At 52.3% G+C, this 18,835-nt stretch overlaps 1 protein-coding gene across 1 annotated transcript in view; it reads right to left on the reverse strand.

Annotated features, from left to right (window-relative positions):
* Positions 1-17,040, reverse strand: part of Tpcn1 (two pore segment channel 1) — a 51,198-nt gene extending 34,158 nt beyond the window's left edge. Inside the window, 2 exon segments of the mRNA XM_038346428.1 lie at positions 942-950; positions 16,814-17,040. Coding sequence (XP_038202356.1) covers positions 942-950; positions 16,814-16,925 — 121 coding nt within the window. The 5' untranslated portion in view covers positions 16,926-17,040.
* Between the last annotated feature and the right edge of the window lie 1,795 nt (positions 17,041-18,835).

The following is an 18,835-nucleotide window of genomic DNA, read 5'->3' on the forward strand; positions in this document are numbered from 1 at the left end:
TGTCCACGCTGAGAGGTGGAACAACAGGTCCGCCAGTTCACATGGGGCACCGATCCCAGGAGCAGGCAGAGACTGTCCTGTGACTTCTTGCTGTGTCCATCACAGCGCATGATTTTAGTCCCTGCCCCACTGACTATTGGAACCCAACTACCCTGGTGACAAGACCTGCCCGGCCTCACCCCTATGCGCTTCCCGTGTGAACTAGGTACGCAGGTCTCCAGGTGAGAGAGCTGGCTTCACCCAACATCGCACCGGAGCAGCCCCTCATCACATGTTGCTGCGACAGGCCCTCTCCAACTCAGACCATTAAAGATCCCACCAGCATCCTCCCTTGGACTTTGGTATGCCCCTGCCTGGAGCACGAAAGCACCTTCCAGATGACCTGCATAACCAGGAGCAAGGCATACCACAGGAGCACACGAAGGGGCCTAGATGACATCAGCAGGGGATGGTCACGGGGGCTGGCCTTCCCCAGTTTCCTCCGAAGACAACAGTTGGCCTTTGCCTCTGCGGTCCCACTTGTCTGGGAGGCAGCTGGAAGCTCGAAGAGACATAGGGGCAGGGTCCCAACAGGCAGCAGAAGTGCAGTCTCCCTGGCTCTGGCACCCATAGCTTGGAACAAGCCAGAGGAGGCAAGGCTCGGAACACACTCAGCCACTGGAGGTCAGCATCTAAGCCTAGGGGAAAGTTCCTAGAGGTAAACAGTGTGTTCTCCACTGCCAGTGTCCTGGGCAGGGCGCTTTTTTGAAAATCAGGCTGAGCAGACAGACATGACCTTGACCACTAAAGAGCTGTTGTGGTCCTCCCCGGAACTTCTCCCTCAGCCCTGGCCAAGAGGCCCAGGGACATGACCACAAAGTTATTGGAGAACGGAGAACGGAGAAGGAATGAAAAACAGCAGGGACACAAAACAACCACCCAGACTCTGACAGAACACGGACCGCCTCCATCTCTGAGACGCAGACAGCCCGGGATGCCCATGTGCACAGATGGCCAGGCCGCCTCTACACTGATGTAACGGGCCCAGCCGCTCCCTGCAAACAGCTGGCTGCTTTGCATGCAGCCTCTGAAATGGCCCTGCAGGGACTCTGAGGATTCCGCTCGCTGGAGCACAGCACGATGCAGCATCCTGGTACAGTGGATAAATAGAAATGGCTTCCATATGCCAGCCATAAAACTGGGGAAGAGAAGCAAGGGAGGGAGAAGGGTGAGGGAGTGGATGGGCAGGAGGGGCCGCGCTGCCTGTGCACACCCAGCAGGCAAGCTGGTCATTGCTGGCCTTGAGGCCTGGAGAGGTAGCTTTGGGTAAACTGCCTGGCTGGGAGCTGCCTGGGTGAGAGCTCTGCTCCCAAAGGCAGCAGTGAGCGGCTTGGCCCAATCCAAGAGTTCAGAGCAGCATGGCGCTGGGAAGTCCACAACATTCTGCTTTTCCAACTGCCCTCAGCTCACACACTCTTAAAACACACACCCAGCGCGCATGTCCTCCGCGGTCCAAGAAAAACCCCTGCCATGTGTCTCTCTTTCAACCATTGGTATTCCTCTCCTCCGTGGAGACTCAGTTTCTCCACCATGCACTGGGACCCATGCAGATGTGCTCTGGGCACAGCAGAAATAAATACAATACCCAGAAAGCACCCGGAGCTCTCTGGAAACCAGAGCCTACCAGAATGACAACGAGCAGCCACGAAGCTGCTCACCAGTTGTCACTGAGAGGGAAACAAAGGAGAGTGCTGCTGGGTGTTTACAGGGACCACAGGGTGGCAGGGTGGCGCTCCAAGGACTCCCTGATGGGAAGTGAGCAGGAAGGAGGCAAAGGTGGAGAAGGCAGGAGGCACGCAGCTCTCTTCCAAGCTCTACTCTCTGGTAATTGGCTGTGAGATGGGGTGGGGAGTGCACCGGGGATCAGCTCGTGTAGTGAAGGCACACCCAGGCACACACGCTGGCCTCTAGGAAGGTCAAGCTGGCCCAGGGCCTTCCTAGTTCAATGGCTGGCACTAACTCAATGCCTGTCCTGCCAAAGGCTTACTAGGGCCCAAGGAAGAACAGAAGGCACTGCAGGACGGCTCACCGGTCAAGCGCTGTTTTAGAAGAAATCCTGGCTCAGAAGTGGTCAGGATAAAGCCGTGTGCCAGCTCTAACTCTGATTTCAGCCACCTGACCGGGACTTGAGTGGCAAATCCAAGGGATTCATCATGCAGCCTGCCCTGCCAGGTCTTGGCAGGCGAAGAGCCAGAAAACAATAACCGAGAAAGGGAAAGAAGGCAGGAGGGAGCCGGACAGAAAACAGCTGGCCCAGGGAAGTCTGGAGGGAGGGGGAGGGAGTATGGGGCAGATGGGGTGTGTGTGTGTGTGTGTGTGTGTGTGTGTGTGTGTGTGGAGGGGGGACTGGGAAAGGAGACCAAGGGTGTTGTTGGCACTGCAGGTGGTACTGCCTGGAGTGTCCACACAGAGGAGAGACTAGCCATGTCTATAATCCTAGCACTTGGAAGACAGATAAGCAGCACATTCTAGACCGTGTGTGTGTGTGTGTGTGTGTGTGTGTGTGTGTGTGTGCACGCACACGTGTAGAGAGTGGGGAGCCCAGGCTAGAAGCATAAGCAGGCAGCAACTGAGAGGTGGGTGTACTTGGAAAGCTCAGAGGGTTCTGAAATCCAGACGCTTAAAGAGTCACAAAGAGATAAGGCTGAGGCAGGGGACTGACAACAATGAAGGTGGCCACCCAAACTGGAGCCTCTCCGAATTGAAGGATGCCCAGGAGCGGGACTCTGCTGTTATGCCGCCATCCACAGAATGGGGGCACTACGGTGCAGAGAAGGGACTTCCCCAAAGCCAGGGAGTCTGAGTTCCCATCTCTCCTCTGCTGCCTCTGTCAGGACAAGGTTGTGGGTGGGAGGCTGGCCCGCAGGCCCTGTTACAGATGTGGACTTGAGTTGCTGGCTCCCAAGGATCCAGTACATCAGCAGTGGGCCACCTGGGGACACACGGCCACGTGGCCCATCTTGTCCAAGTGCATCTTCGCTTACTCTACCTGAGTCAAACCACAGGATCGGCCATGGCACACCTGCACCAGAGACCAACCACGGCCACACCTGATCCTCTTCAATGCCATTCTGGCTGCAGAGCTCTCTGGTCCCTGTTGTCCCCTATGGTTTGCTGATGCATACATACACAATTCAGACTTCTTCAGGTCCTGAATTTCGAGGCCCAGGTTGGACCTGTAACTCCTGTTCTCCCGTGGTGGGGTGTGTCACACAGTGGGTTCCTACGCTCATCAGCACCTCATGTACTCCTAGTACTGACTGGGCACCTGACTTGCAGAGTGCTCAGAACATCTCAGATGTATAAGGGCTCAAAGGCACACATGTGCACATGCACACACATACATGCTACTCGATTTGCTGCTCCTTGGTGGATGCCTCAGCATCTATACAGACATCTGGCCATGGTTACTTGGAAGCATCTGAAGTACTGTGAGCCCCATTTCAGGGACTGGGGCTCTTTGGGCCCCTACAGGAGGCCAGCAGACAGTCCATATTCAGAGGACAGAACTGACTCAAATTCAACCAGTACAGGGTTGTAGCTGTGCCCTGTCTGAGGCCACCAGGATCATTTTCCAGCAGGGCTGCCTGGACCCAGTTCTGTGAATGCTGCACCTGTAGTGTCTGGGGTTGGGGCTGCTGCAAGCCACTTTGTTCAGAAAAAAGGCCATCGGGGCACAAGTACCTGCAGAAAGTGATATTAGGAGGAAGTCTTTGTATGTCCTAAAAGACCTGGATATCCCGGCACAATGGGCACACCACGTCTCCAGGGAACTAAAACCCTGGGTGGTCAATGATCAGGCCTGAGCTGAGATCTCTTTCCTGCTGCCTCAGTCTAGCAGGATGGCGGACTGAAGAGACATTATAGAGACCGGCTCTGGAGGCCTGGAAGGGGAGCTCCTGACAGTCCAGGGGGTGGGAGGAGGGATGGGGTGGGTATCTATCTTCAGACTCAGATACCTGTCTAGAGAGCACAGGGGTGGGGAGTAGGGGGATGGGGGACATCCAGGAAGTTAACTATCCTCAGACTCAGATACCTGTCTACAGTGCACAGGGTTGGGGAGCAGGGGGCTGGGGGGGGGGCATCAAGAAAGTTAACTATCCTCATGCTCAGCCCGGAGCGCTGGAGTCAGAAAACTGGCTCCCAATCCCTAAGAGGAAGTCAGAATTCAGAATGAGGAAGAGCTGGACTCTGGGAGAGAGACCTCCCTCTGTGACTCAGGGCTCAAGAGGGCAACACCTGCAGTGTGACCACATTGTTGATGACAGAGCCCTGACACTTTGTTACTAAGTTTCTGCCCCTCCCTGCTGACTGGATAGCACAGTGAATCTCCCTTTTTTAAATATTTATTTATTTATTATGTATACAATATTCTCTCTGCCTGAAGGCCAGAACAGGGCACCAGACCTGATTACAGACGGTTGTGAGCCACCATGTGGTTGCTGGGAATTGAACTCAGGACCTTTGGAAGAGCAGGCAATGCTCTTAACCACTGAGCCATTTCTCCAGCCCCGTGAATCTCCCTTTTAATCTTTACCTCATCTCTGACTTAGCTGTTCAGTAACACCGTCTCACAGATGAAGAAATGGAGGCTCAGCACAAAAAATGCTTAGAGCTTTGTTCTAAGGGGTTCGGCTGGCACATCAACTTCCTTCCTTTGCTGAAGAAGCCTGCACAACTGAGGAAACATTAAAAGCCCAGACTTCTCTGTGGCCACCCTAGCCCTCCATCACACAGATTCATATAGCCTAAGAGTTCTCCAGGCTCTGCAGCCCCTCCACATTCTGGGACAGTGCTCAGTCTCCAGATAGAAATGAAGGGAAAGCCCACCATGTAACAGAATGAAATGGCCGACTGGCCTAGAGGCCGAGTGGCTTCAATGCTAATAAAATCCAAGCCTTGGTGAGGTTCCAGGTCCGCTTCAGGGTCTGCATGACGACCATGATCACAAATGATGAGGCAGGCCAGCCAAGTGTGAACAGCCGAGCTCGTGAGAAGAAGGGACCCTTGAGAGTCACAGAGAAAAGATATCATGCTCGCTGCCGGACCACCCACAAGTGCGAGCTGATGCAGTCGGTGGCCTGGAGCGGCTCAGGTCATTAGCCGGGGCCGAGCTCAGTCTTCACCCAGCTGACTTTCCACAATAGCTAAGCGAGCAAGAGAAAGAAAATGGAATGAAGTAGCATTCCACTAAAGAGAGACATCTTTAAGAGATGGCAGGCAATCTCCAAATGGCAGGGTCGGGGACTCAGACTCGACGGAAGGGTGCGGGGGTGGGGCACCAAGCGGCATAGACTGATTGATTATACAATTTCAAGAAATATGCAGGCTGGAGACTGAGCGAGACCTCCAAGTTCAAAGTGCAGGCTCATCAGGGCTATCCTGGGCAGACCACGTGGACACGAGTGAATCTCTTCCTCACCCCAGGACTCCAGGGGCTGGTGATGCTGGGACTCCATTTCAGATATTAAGTGCACAGGGAAGGTATATGAGACCTGGTCTTGCCTTTATTAAACCTGCAGTGCCAGGAGGAGGCAGAGTTGTGTGACCAACAGCTCAGAAACAGCAGCCACCTGCCCGGCTGAGCATTCTACCTCCCTACCCCATGCCACCCAGCCAGCTCCAACTGCTGTCACCAACCAGAATACATTTATAAACCCAGCCTGAACGGGGTGAATGAGATGGTAATGTAATTCTCGGCCAGTTCGCCAAAACCCCATTTTCTCACAACCGTCAGGAACCCATCAGTTTGCAAAGTGAACCCAGATTAGATACGGCAAATGCGGATCTCCGGGAGCTGGGCTGTGGGTGGCCACTGTGTGAAGGGGTGCAGAGCAATGTGGCCATGTTCTGAGATCAGCTCCATGGTGGGAAGACAAAGCAGGGAGGGAAAGGAGCCAGGCCTACCGCAAGGGAAGAATACCGGAGACAGACCCCAGTATTCTGTGAGAGAGGCTTATGGGAAGATGGTGAGGCACGGCACACCTGTCTACCTAGTTGCTGGAAACTGAGACAGGACAATTAAAGCAAGTTCTAGGCTAGTCTGGGCTATGCTGTGAGACTCTGCCTCAAAAAACAAAACCAGAACAATCCTAACACTTGGGAGGCAGAGGCAGGCTAGACTCTGAGTTTGAGGCCAGCCTGGTCTACAAATCCCAAGTCAGCCAGGGGCGACATTGTAAGACTCTGTCTCAAGCAAACAAGAACAAAACACAGGGCTGACAAGAAAGCTCACTGGGAGTTCGATCCCTTTGGGCCAACTCACATGGTGGAAGGGGAGAACTGACTCCCACAGGCTATCCTTTGGTCCCCACGCGAGCCTTACCACAGTCACACACACACACACACACACACACACACACACACACACACACACACACACAGATGGGTAATATACTCCTGTATTCTCTGTCCAGCCAAGGAGCAAGGATGACACTTGCAGGAAATGAGGAGGGGTCTGCAAGCGCCCTAACCCAGTACAGGCTGGGAAGCCACCAACAATTTCTCCGGGGCGTTCTCTGATCATAGCCAAACCTTCCACAGAGAAACCATGCCCTACACTGTCCAGGCAGCAACACAGCGCTGCCACTTCCATGGCTAGAACCTCAGGAGGGAGATGACTCTGAGCCACAACCTGGCACCTCATAAAATCCATGATCCTAGTATCTAACGTGGACTCCCAGTGGGCAGGGTGGCGGCTCCGAGAGAGGGTTTCTGCTTTGGGAGGAACAAAGCGTTAGAGCTCAGCCACCTAGCTGAGCAGAGGGACACCCGTCCCATCCCTGGTCAGGATGGAGACTTGGGGACTGGGTGGAAAGCTGGGACACAGCAAGGGGTTTGACACCGGGGGGCCTGGATTTAGCAGCCTCTTTGACCTGAGGCTGGGCTGAGGGGATTAAGAAGTGTACAGCTGGGGGGGTCTGCTCTCACTTCCTGCCTCCTGCTGCCAGGATGAGACTAATCTAAGCAGCTCCCTGGCCAGGGAAGGGGAGCCTGGGACAGTTCACCTGCTTCCCAGCACCTCTGAAGCAGGAGGGTGGTAGGCTTCCAAGCTGAGCAAGGCACAATGCATATAGCCTGGGGAGGTTCACAGACTGTTGGGGAGCCCGAGCCAGAGAATAAATCGCCAAACCTGGCTCCTGTCCCCACAACATGGCCAGAGTCTCTAAGACCAACTTACCTAGTTTCAGGGACAACTATCTATAATACCACCACATGAGTCCTACCCAATACACTCCTCATAGCTCCAGCCAAGTCAAGATGGCCTCTCTGTCTGTCAGTTACTTTTCCTTGTTCCAGCACCAACCAACCATAATGGTGGCCATCTACCAAGTCTCCACCTGGAACACCCCAGATCCTGCAGTCACCATGAAGACTCTTGTTGCAACCTCACTCCAGTACCAAAGAGCAGTCTTGGTATGACCGTCTCTTTATGAATGAGGGGACTCAGGCTTAGAGATGTGCTATCGCCTGCCTGAGGGGCATAGTCCATGCTATGCTTGACTGATGCTCAGCTGCTCTGACCCCAGAGCCCACACTCATCCCAATCATGCTTCCTCTGTCTAGGCTGTGTCCCCTGCCAGGGAGGCCTAGTCCTCCATCCCAACCTTGATTCCCACCCTCCCCAGATCCCATTTTTTAAGCCGTGGTTAAAAAACAAAGACTTTAAATTCTTTTCCTATCATCATACTTCAGCATAAATCTTTGGATTGTATTTTAGAATGTTTGATTTTAAACATTAATGTCTGAGTTGCTAAATTTGAGTAGCTTAAATTTAAAAAAAAAATTCACCAAATCAATTCTGGTTTAGGATTAGGACAGAATTTCTAATAGCTTGAGAGGCCCCTAAACTTACTGCTGCCATTGTGTACTAAGTATCTATGCAAAGCAACGTTCTCAGTATGGATTATAAAATCCAAATATTAACCAGCTCTAGGAAATGCTGGAGTCTCTGCATCCTGCAGTGTCAAGTATTCAGCCAAGATTTGGTTCCGCAACATGGTTAAAACATGCAAAAACAGACAAGCACATTGGTCTCATTTAGGGCAAAAATTTACCTTCATCTTCAATAAATTGTTAAAATTAAACATACCAAAGAATTGTTCTTTTCTTTTTTTTTGGGGGGGGGGGTGTTTCGAGACAGGGTTTCTCTGTAGCTTTGGAGCCTGTCCTGGAACTAGCTCTTGTAGACCAGGCTGGCCTCGAACTCACAGAGATCCGCCCGCCTCTGCCTCCCAAGTGCTGGGATAAGAATTGTTCTTGAATAAATTTCTTGGGCTGCTGAGATGAGTCAGCGGGTAAGGCTCTTGCCGCCGAGTCTGAGGACCTGACTCTGATGCTCAGGCTCCACGTGTTAGAAGGAGAGAATTAACTCCCGTAAGTTGTCTTCTGCCCTCCGCACGCATGCATGTGTGCATACACACGTACCCCTCCCCCACACATGTATATACACACACAGAAAATAGTGTTTAAAAAATTTGTAGACAAGGGGGTTTTAAGTAGAAGCAGTTTAAGAAGCCCTGGCCCAGCTCACCCAGCACTGAATGGATCTGCCCCCTCCAGCTGAATGAGTGACATCCATGCTCTAGTGTCTCCTACCACTCCACTCCACCTACAGGCGCCTCCTAGGCTGTGAGAAGCTGAGGTTCCAGAAGGCAAAGCTCAGGCTAGAACAAGAACAATGCCTGCTTGACACCAAGCTCAACTAAACAGGCAAGGTGGTGGCCCGTCCTGGGCCACTGCCACATTGTCTTTTTTCTCCCCCCACTTTCCCAATTCTCCCTTTTTTGGTGGGTTGGGATTGAACCCAGGGTCTTATACAGGCTTGGCTCGGCAAGGACTCTACCACTAAGACACGCCCCCAGTCCCCACCTGGTCCTGTCACTCATCTCTAACCCCTTTCTGGAGGCAGACTGGGTAAATCTTCAAACCCCTGTAACAGGACAGTAGCCCCCTGCTTGAGGTACCTGAGGCCTTCTCCATCACTCTGATGATATTCTCACACCTTGGCACAGGCCTGGGGCGGAGGCAGGGCAACCTCAAAGTCTCAGCTCCCCACCACACCCTGTAATTAAAGCATTGCTGTGCCACTCACCCAGGGTGGCACAGCTGTCTCTGGCTCATCTTTCACCTCTTGTCCGTCACCCCTCTAAAATGTGATACAATCATCACTCAGCCTTAATCTCTCCAGAGCCTTTCTGTACCACCAAGCCCGCACCTCTCCTCCTCCTGCCCCTCCCACCTCCCACCCCTAAGTGCACCGGGAGCTACAATGCATGCAACAAAACTGGCACGCTGCATGCTCCCGGGAGCGCCAACCAGACTGTTACACCGCCACAGGCCCTTTCCTGTATGCCCTACAGCGGACAGAGGAGCTGGCCATTAGAAAAGGGAACTTCTAAGTTGACGAGAAGACAACAGTTAAAGAAGGACTGGATAACAAGCTAGTACTTCTAAAACCTTTTTTTAAAAACATCGTTTATTTTTATTCATGTGTGCAAGTGCCTACTTTACAGTGTCTGCACCATGTGAGTACAGGTGCCCATGGAGGCCAGAAGAAGGCGCCAGATTCCCCCTGGAACTGGAGTTCCCAGTGGTTGTGGGCCACCTGATGTGGGTGCTGGGAAACAGAGCCCCAGGTCGTCTGCCAGAGCAACCAGTACTCAGCCGGGCAGTGGTGGCACACGCCTTTAATCCCAGCACTCGGGAGGCAGAGGCAGGCGGATCTCTGTGAGTTCGAGGCCAGCCTGGTCTATAATAGCTAGTTCCAGGACAGGATCCAAAGCCACAGAGAAACCCTGTCTGGGAAAAACAAAAACAAAAAACAAAAAACAAAAACAGAGAAACCAGTACTCATAACCTGTCTCTCATAAGCTATCCCTCCAGTCCCCAGACTCCTATTTTTTAAAAAAAAAAAAAATTAACTTCTGCTTGAATCTCCATATATATCTCAAAGTCAAAGACAACACACACACATACACATAAACACCTCCATGCTGTGGGTGTAGCTCAGCAGCAGAACGCTCAGCTATCATGACTAAGGTCGTAAGTTCAATTCCCAGGACTGCCCCCTGCCCCCGCAAAAAATCAAAGCAAAAAGAATACAGTAAGGGGCTGGAGAGATGGCTCAGAGGTTAAGAGCACCAGCTGCTCTTCCAAAGGTCCTGAGTTCAATCCCCAGCAACCACATGGTGGCTCACAACCATCTGTACCCTCCTCTGGTGTGCGGGCATACATCAAGGCAGAATGTTGTATACATAATAAATAAATAAATCTTAAAAAAAGAATACAGTAAATAAACCCTCATTACCAGCTAAGGTAAGTCACTAAAGGAGGGGGCGTGGCTCAGTGACGCAAACACAATTCTGGGTTGGAGCTATAGCACAAAAAACAAAAATCGGTAAGGAAAAGAGACCTGAAAGCTAAGGGTGGGAACTGGCCCCAACTGCCCTCTCTATTCCCTCGCCTAACTGGCTAAGCCTGCCTCAACCGGTTCTGTTGCTCCCTGAATGACCCCAGGGGAGGTGGCCTCAGACCAGGAGAGGAGGTTAGCCGGATTAGCCCTGTTTTCTTTGACTTGAAGTGATCTGCAGCACTGAGCTGGCATGGGAATGGCAGCCAGCGATTTCACTTCTTTTGGTGACTCTAACATGTCAGCCTGTGACCAGTGACAACCGGACAGAGTAGGGTGGCAACTGCCCCTGCTGCTGCTTTATCTGGGCAAAGATGTGTCACTTTAACTGTGTGACTGACGGTGTGTTATATTTGCTTCACCTTGCCTGCCTGGGGCACCTGATTGGTCTAACAAAGAGCTGAATGGCCAACAGCGAAGAAGAGAAAGGACGGGAGAGGCTGGCAGGCAGAGAGAATGAACAGTAGGAGAATGAGAGAAGAGGATGAGGGGAGACAACAGCCGTCAGTCAGGCAGCTGTCAGCCACACAGATGCAGGAAACAGTGAAAGCAAGAAGGAGAGCAAAGGAAAAAAAACCCGAGGCAAAAGGAAGAGAAAGAGAAACAGATTAACTTAGAAGAGCCTAGTCAGAACCTGGTGGTGGTGGTGGCTTGATCTCCTAGGGGTCAAGGCCAGTCTGGTCTAGTAAGGAGTTCCAGGACAGCCAAAACTACACACAGAAAAAAAGCCTATCTTGAAAAACAAAACAAAGGGGCTGGAGAGATGGCTCAGAGGTTAAGAGCACTGCCTGATCTTCCAGAGGTCCTGAGTTCAATTCCCAGCAACCATATGGTGGCTCACAACCATCTGTAATAGGGTCTGGTGTCCTCTTCTGACCTGCAGGCATATACACAGATGGAATATTGTATATATAATAAATAAATAAATATAAAAAAAAGAAAAACAAAACAAAAAATGCAAAAAGGAAAAAAAAAAAAAAACTAGCCAGAAACTAGCCTAAGCTAGACCAAGCCCTCAGAACAAAATAAGTCTTCATGTCCTGACTTGGGAGCTGGTTGTGGCCCAAAAGAAAAAACCTGCTACGTGCCACATATCCAAGGTTGTTTCTTTTACATTAAGAGCACAGAACCACACTTTCTGAGTTTGACCTAATGATCCTCCTGCCTCAGCCTCTGGGGTTCTGGGATTATACAAGCACACCAATATGGCTGGCCCAAGACTTCCACAAACACTTACACACCCTGACAGAAAGAAGGACCCGGGAACCAAAGACATGAGCGCCAGCAGCCTCCAGTCCAGGGCATCCCCTCCAGTCTCTGTGTTTGTCACAGGGCTCCAGCATCAGGGTATCCACATGGCCTACGGTTGTCCCCCAACTCCAAGCACATACCCCTGTGTCCTTCCTTTCCCGATCAATAACCTTGGGTTTCTGACATATCCTATTTTTGTGGCCATAATGGGAAACAAACCCAGAGGCTCTCCTGTGGAGCTGCTCTAAGGAGGGTGGTGAAGGCAGGTGGGGGAGGGTGCATGGGGGAGGAGGCCGAGGGTCACGACAGGAAGCTGGGATTTTTCCCTTGCCCTCTGTCCAGGCCACCGGGTCATCCCACAGACGCTGTACGACAAACACCATCAGGGTGGCCGTTCTGACAGCACAGACCCCTCAGACGGCAGCCACCGTCGTGGAACAGCACACACTTGATTGTGGTGAAGTGAAGTTAGAACCCAGTGAGACCCCTAGTCCTGTCCCCCAACCCTCACTTCCCTATGGAGGGACATCAGCTAAGAGCTAGGACGCCTGGATCCAAGTGTGCCAGCGTGCCTTTTGACCTGGGGCAGGTTTTGACCTCTGGGAACCCCAGTTTCCTCTTTGTGGGAGGATCTTGAAAGCACTGCCCTAGATATCTGCAGGGTCACGATGTCACAGCGTGCACAAGCACGCTACAGGAGCTGCCTGGCCTGGGCAGGGGTTCCACAGTGGCAGGAGCTGCCTGGCCTGGGGCGGGGGTTCCACGGTGGCAGGTCACTGTGATTCCTGTGAACTTTCTTACTCAGACTGCCTGGGCAGGGAGAGAGGAGTCTGAGGCAGATAATGGACACACAGGGAAGCCACTCAGTCAAGATCAGAAGAAAGAGCTGTCCCTTGGGTCCCCAAGGATGAAGGACCCCAACACTCCTGGCTTTGGTCTTGGTTGCTCTCTTTAAGAGTATGGGGTTTCCTCCCGGAGGCCTCATGCTGTTACGTGAGATAGTCCTGGAGACACTGCAGCCAGAAACCACTAGATCAACAACACAGCAAGTTTTCCAGCTGCTCCCACGTCCCCTCCCTGACTTGGAGGCTGGGAAGTCAACTGTTCTGGCTCATAAAACACTTTCAGAGCACACATGATCTCAGATCTCCTTCGGGTGACTGGCGGAGCAGGGCAGCAGGTGCCAGCCCGCACCCAGCTGCTGCGCCTGCCATTTAGATGCGGTGGCTTTCTCCATTGCAGAGGAAGAGATGGCATTCATGGCAGGGGGGCCCGAGGCAACAGACATGGTCCCCTTATGAAGATGCAGAGGGCCAGGAAGCTTAAGGCTTCGAGCTTCCATTATAGAGGCTCCATCTCAGCAGGCTGGGTGCTCGCTCATTTTAATTGGCACCACCAACAATCTGGTTGCATCCGGCACTCTGCCCTATAAAAGCCAGAGCAATGACTCTGGCAGAGCCAGGTGGCCGAGCAAAGTGGGAGGTTGTGGAAACTTAATTGTTCTTGGTTTCCGACTGCTACACTGCCTCGGTGTCCCTGTGTGGTGGTAGCCTCCTGCTGGGCTGGGAGTGAGACAATATGGATTCCCAGCTCATCCTGAGTTCAAGACTCCCGCTCACTGCAGACGTTCACGGCAGAGTCCAGTCTGCAGCCTCATGACCTAGGTCATGACTGTCCCCGCACAGACCACGTGATCCGCAGCATTTACCAAACCCCCGCCCACTTAGCTGGGGGGACTGTAAGGTCCCTGACATACAGCAAGGATGCTGCAGCTTGGAGAAGCTAGGAATGTTCTCAGCTAGGATTGAAAGTCTGAGGCTTGACTCCAGAACCCACACTGGGTGTCCTTCCCTCTGGGACAGGCATGCTGGAATGTTAGGCCCACCACAAAGCTCCAGAGTGAGACGCTGCAGGGAGGGACTGTTGAGCTGATCCCTCCCAGCTGCCCTTGGCCACATCTGCCTGAGGCCAGCAGCTCTGGTCACCCAGATGGTGCCTAGTGCCAGCTGGCTCAGGCTATATGAAGTTTCTAGAAAATGAGCCAGGATGTCACACACAGGTCGCTGTGGGGACAATGGCCTTCCCTATAGAGGTGGCACTGTGTTCTAGGCCTGGGCTTTAAGTCTCTCTGCTCTGTCCCCTTAGGTCCATCCGTGACCGTCCTGTCACCTGAAAAACCATAATAATGCCACACCAAAGTAGCCAGGACAGCGGGGCATAGCCATCTTCACGTCCCCAATCCGTTCCTCACCAGAAAATGCACGTGTGAGCGTAAAGGCACGGGAGAGGCAAAATCCTAGTGGAACTGCCAGGATGCTCCAGGCGCAACCAATAGATGGACAGCTACGCACACGCAGCGCAGACCACTGCCCGGCATGTGCACAGAGTGTTGCTGTCTCTAGCTGCCTCGCAACCAGAGAGACCCAGTCTCCCACCTCAAAGAAACAATAAAGAAAAAATTCCTGGGGCCGTGCAGACAGGACAGTGGCTAAAGGCACTTGACCAAGTCTGAGGACCAGGGGTGCATATAGTGGAGAGAAGTAAATCCTGCAGGTTATCCTCTGACCTCCACATGTGTGCCACAGCATATGCATGTGCATAGGCACGTACACACACGCGCGCGCGCACACACACTAAACAGATTACAAAAGCAAATCTCTATGTTGAAGTGCTGACCTTAGAGAATAGGAGGTGTATGCTTCAAGATGGATCTTTAGAGGTAACTGAGGTAAGTGAGGCCTTGAGTGTGGACCACAGTTGTGAGGGGACAGCAAGACAGCCACCTGCAAGGCACATGGCTGCCCACTCCACTGGCCTGCTGTCTGCAACCTGCCTGCCCTAGGTACCCCAGGGTCTACAGCAACTGTAGTCAGGGGTCTGGGGCTTCCAGAACTGACGTCTTTACTGAAAGAGAGAAGAGAAGAGGAGGGGACGGAAGGGGAGGGGAGGGGAGGGGAGGGGAGGGGAGGGGAGGAGAGGAGAGATAAGATAGCTCTGTCCCTGGTTCTAGAGCAAAGACAGGCAGGATGCCACTCACATCTGACAAGAGCCTTTTGTCAGTCATTCCTGCCAGCTTCCAGGCTCCAGAAACCTAGCTAGGATCATTTCTGCAGTGACCTCAGAAGTCCCTGAACCTTCAGGCCCTAAGCTAAGGATAAATGGGACTCAGAGCGCAGCAGGTGACAGATGACTGAGTAATTACCACTGGTGGCTATCTCCCTGCCCACAGCAAGAAAGCATTCATTCAATCTCTCTAAGGGGACTTTGAAGCTCTCCCAGAACTGTGTGAGCAGGAAGTTCTCAGCTTAAACTGGAATCCTTGGGCAAACAGCAGGGCCAGGAAGTTCTTCCAGACAGACTGCCTGACCAAAACCCAGGCTCAAAACAGCACTGGAGACTCACTGGACTGAAGGCAGGATACAGGGCCAGTCAGGAAAGAAGGCCTGGGACACTGAGCAAAACCAGTGCTCTACCTTGTAGGGATGGGACAGTCCCCAAACAGCTATAGGACGGACAGGTGTGTGTGTGTGTGTGTGTGTGTGTGTGTGTGTGTGTGTGTGTATGTGTGTGCGCGAGAGTAAGAAAGTAGGGGGTGTTGTAAGGTTGGGTGTGGTTCATGTTGACAGCTCAGACAGTAGGGAATCTCAGGACAATGTAAAAATCTAAACATGAGACAGTGCCAGGCCTGGACAATTTAACAGTCCATCAGGCCATCCCAGCGGGTTAGTTTCCTATCAACTTAAGATAACTCGTGTCCTTTCAGAAGAGGGACTCACTGGAGAAAATGCTGTCTATCAGACTCGCCTCTAGGCAAGCTTGCAGTGTATTTCCTGGACTGTTGATATGGGAGGGCCTAGCTCACTGTAGGAGGTGCTGCCCCGGAGCTGGTGGTCCGGATGCCACAGACTGAACAATTGTGAGGAAAAGCTAGCAAGCAGCACTTCTCCATGGCCTCTGCATCAGTACCTGCCTCAGGTTCCCGCCTTAAGTTTCTCTGATGATGGAGCGTTACCTGGAAGTACGAGAAGAAATAAACCTTGTCTACCCCAAGCTGCTTCTGGTTATGGTGTTTTATCATAGCAACAGAAACCCTGGCTAAGACAATGTCTCTCCTTTGAGAGGTCCGGCTTGTCCTCAGCCAGCTGTGCCTCATAACAGTGTAAGGGGGGGGAAATTGAAGCAAGAGTACTCTGAGCAGAAAACACAATGTCCCGTGTCAAGAGATGTATCTTTCTGTTCTTAAGCCAAAACAAGCAGCAGACTTCAGCAAGATCCAGTGGCCACACTGGCGGCCCCGCACGACAAGCCCTACTCTCTCACGGGCCTATTTCCTCCTCAAGCCCTGAGAGCGACCCAAGTCTTCAGGTGAAGAACTGGGTCGCTCTCTTCACCTTCCAGGGTCGGAGAGCAGAACCCTGTCTCCAGCTTGGGCACTCTGGAGGGATCTAAGAGCATGAAGACAGCCAAGGTTTCCATTAGAAGGGAGCCCTCCTGAGGGTGTCCCCTGAGGCTGATTCATTTGCCCCACCCCCAGGGCTACTCCACAGTGATATGGGAAGAACAACCAGAAAGGGCTCTCATGAGCCCTTGTCCTGAGTGAACAGAGCCATGGTTTCGGGATGTGGACCAGGAAGGGTTTTATGGCCTCTCCCTCTGCCAGAAAGACACTTAGAGTCGGCAACACCAACAGCGCATCCCCTCTCTCGGGGTTACTTTGTACCAGCTTTCGATTCCCAGAAAAAAACAATGTAAAACCCTGAAGCCCTGATCAATGCACCACAAGGATCGTCCTCCGCCTCATTTTGAGATGGCAGATAAATGCAGGGTAGATGGCAGGTGAGCTCAGCCCCCCTACCAATTTCAGGAGGGGACCCACGGGGATGTTTTTATTAATAATGGATGAAGTAGAGAGAGGCTTGCCTGAGGTCCCCTAGCAGCAGGGACACTGCAAGGCTGGGCTCACACCCACAGTCTCCTAGGAGCAAAGTCCTTGTCACACTTGAGATGAGCTACGGGGACTCTGCTTCCCCTGAGAGACCGGAGCCCACCTGTCTCTCACTCCCTGCGCAGACGTGGTATGAGCCCCACCCACCCACCTGCCCACCAGCTTACTTTTGCTGGGCAGCTCCTCTTGGCCCAGGCCGTTGGAAGGAGCCAGCGGGGCACTCTCACCCTCGTCCAAGGTCAGGATGAGCGGCACGTCATCATCTAAGCTCACAGCCATGTTCCCCGGTCCTGCAGTCCTCAGGATGCGATGGCCAGGGCTTTTAAGGGTCTCCGTCTTGAGCTCCTGTTCAAAGCCACGGGGCCAAAGATGCTTCTCTGCTCCATCAGATGCATTTTCTAGGGTTGGGAGGATTTTAAAAAAAGGTAATGATTAAAACATAGTTGTTCCTGATGTGTTCTGGAGTCAGGGGCAGCGACGGCTGTGCAACCAGAGGCCAGGCTAAAAACCCTGAATTTTGTCTTTTGTCACAGTATCCTACAGTATACAAACTGTGTTTTGAGAGTCTCATGTAGCCCATGTTGGTTTCAAGCTTGCTGTAAAATGGAGGCTGACTTTGAGCTTCCGATCCTCCTGCCTCCACTGGGATTACAAATGTGTACCACAAATGGTTTAGAGAACTGGGGACTGAGCCCAGGGCTGGCTGTGTGCATGCTAGGCACCGAGCTATCCGCTGAGCCACAGCCAACACCACCACTGTATTTCAACCTAAGAACCAGGAATTGCAACACACGCTGTGATTCCAGCACCTGGGAGGCTGAAGCAGGAGGATAACAGAGTTTAAGGCCAGGTTGGACTATAAGCAAGAGTCTATCTTAAAAGAGAGAGTGTGTGTCAGGCGGTGGTGGTGCACACCTTTAGTCCCAGCACTCGGGAGGCAGAGGCAGGCAGATCTCTGTGGGCTTGAGGCCAGCCTGGTCTACAGAGTTCAGACTGCCAGAACTACAGTGAGACCACGTCTTAAAAGAAGGAGGCATCAGGGGAGGGGCTGGAGAGAGGGCTCAACAGTTAAGAGCACTTGCTGTTCTTGCAGAGGACTCTTTTTGTTGTTGTTGTTGTTTTGATTCCCAGCACCTATACGGTGGCTCACAATCATCTTTAACTCCAGCTTCAGGGGACCCAACACCCTCTTCTGACCTCCTTGGGCCCCAGGCACACATGTGGTACATATACACAAGTGCAGGTAAAACACTCATACACATCGAATTTTAAAATAATGATAATACACATATAAAATAAAATACAGGGAAGGTTCCTATGAGAACTGATGCTGACAAGTCAAGGTGGCCAAGTCTAAGAGCAGAGACTGGGGCCAGCATGATCAGCACTACCCTACTATTCACCTACCTCTGTGCTTCGTAAAGCCTAAAGGGAAATCAATTTGTAATGATTATAGGAAGAGCAGTTCATCCTCAAAGAATACTCAAACTATGCCAGAGACCCTACTAGCGATTTCTAACTGGGCGACCAAAAGCTCACTAATAGCCCCACACATCAAACAGGGACAGAGAACTCAGATAACGTGCCTGAGAGCCCACAGTCAGAAAGCCAAGCTGTGTCTTGCCCACACCTATCCTTAGCCATTACACCGCCTACGGTGTCTTCCGAGTCCCCGGGTCCTGCCCTCGGACAACAGTAATAAAAAGTGAGTGTGTCCGGCTCTCCAAGCTTGCCCCGGTCTCTCTTTGTATGTTTGTGAACAATTTCCACTCTGGCTTTGTTAAGCGCCCTCTGGGGAACACACAAGATCATCCTGGTTTTGCTGGTGGCCAAAACCCATTGTTCTTGTACAGACCTCCTGGATGGAGGAAAAAGGGACATGAACATTTGTACAACTGATAGTCCTTTCCCAAAGACCCATCCTTTACAGCCTCCCGGTTTAGGGCTCTCAGAACTGGTGTGCTGGAGTGGCTGTTTACACCACCCCACCTCCGCCCACTGAAAAGCAGAGCTCAGCAGATCTACCTGGAGACCTTTGAACTTGGAAACAGCAGCAGGCTGAGGCCGCCAGCTGTGGCCTGTGCACAGGATGGATCCTGCCTCCACACCAACCGATGGCAGGCCAACTGAGCAATGCCTCCTTTGGAGGGATGATGGGAGCATCCACAGACACAAACAGCAGGTTTCTT

This window comes from Arvicola amphibius, chromosome 10, assembly GCF_903992535.2.
Source record: "Arvicola amphibius chromosome 10, mArvAmp1.2, whole genome shotgun sequence".
Lineage (NCBI taxonomy): Eukaryota > Metazoa > Chordata > Mammalia > Rodentia > Cricetidae > Arvicola > Arvicola amphibius.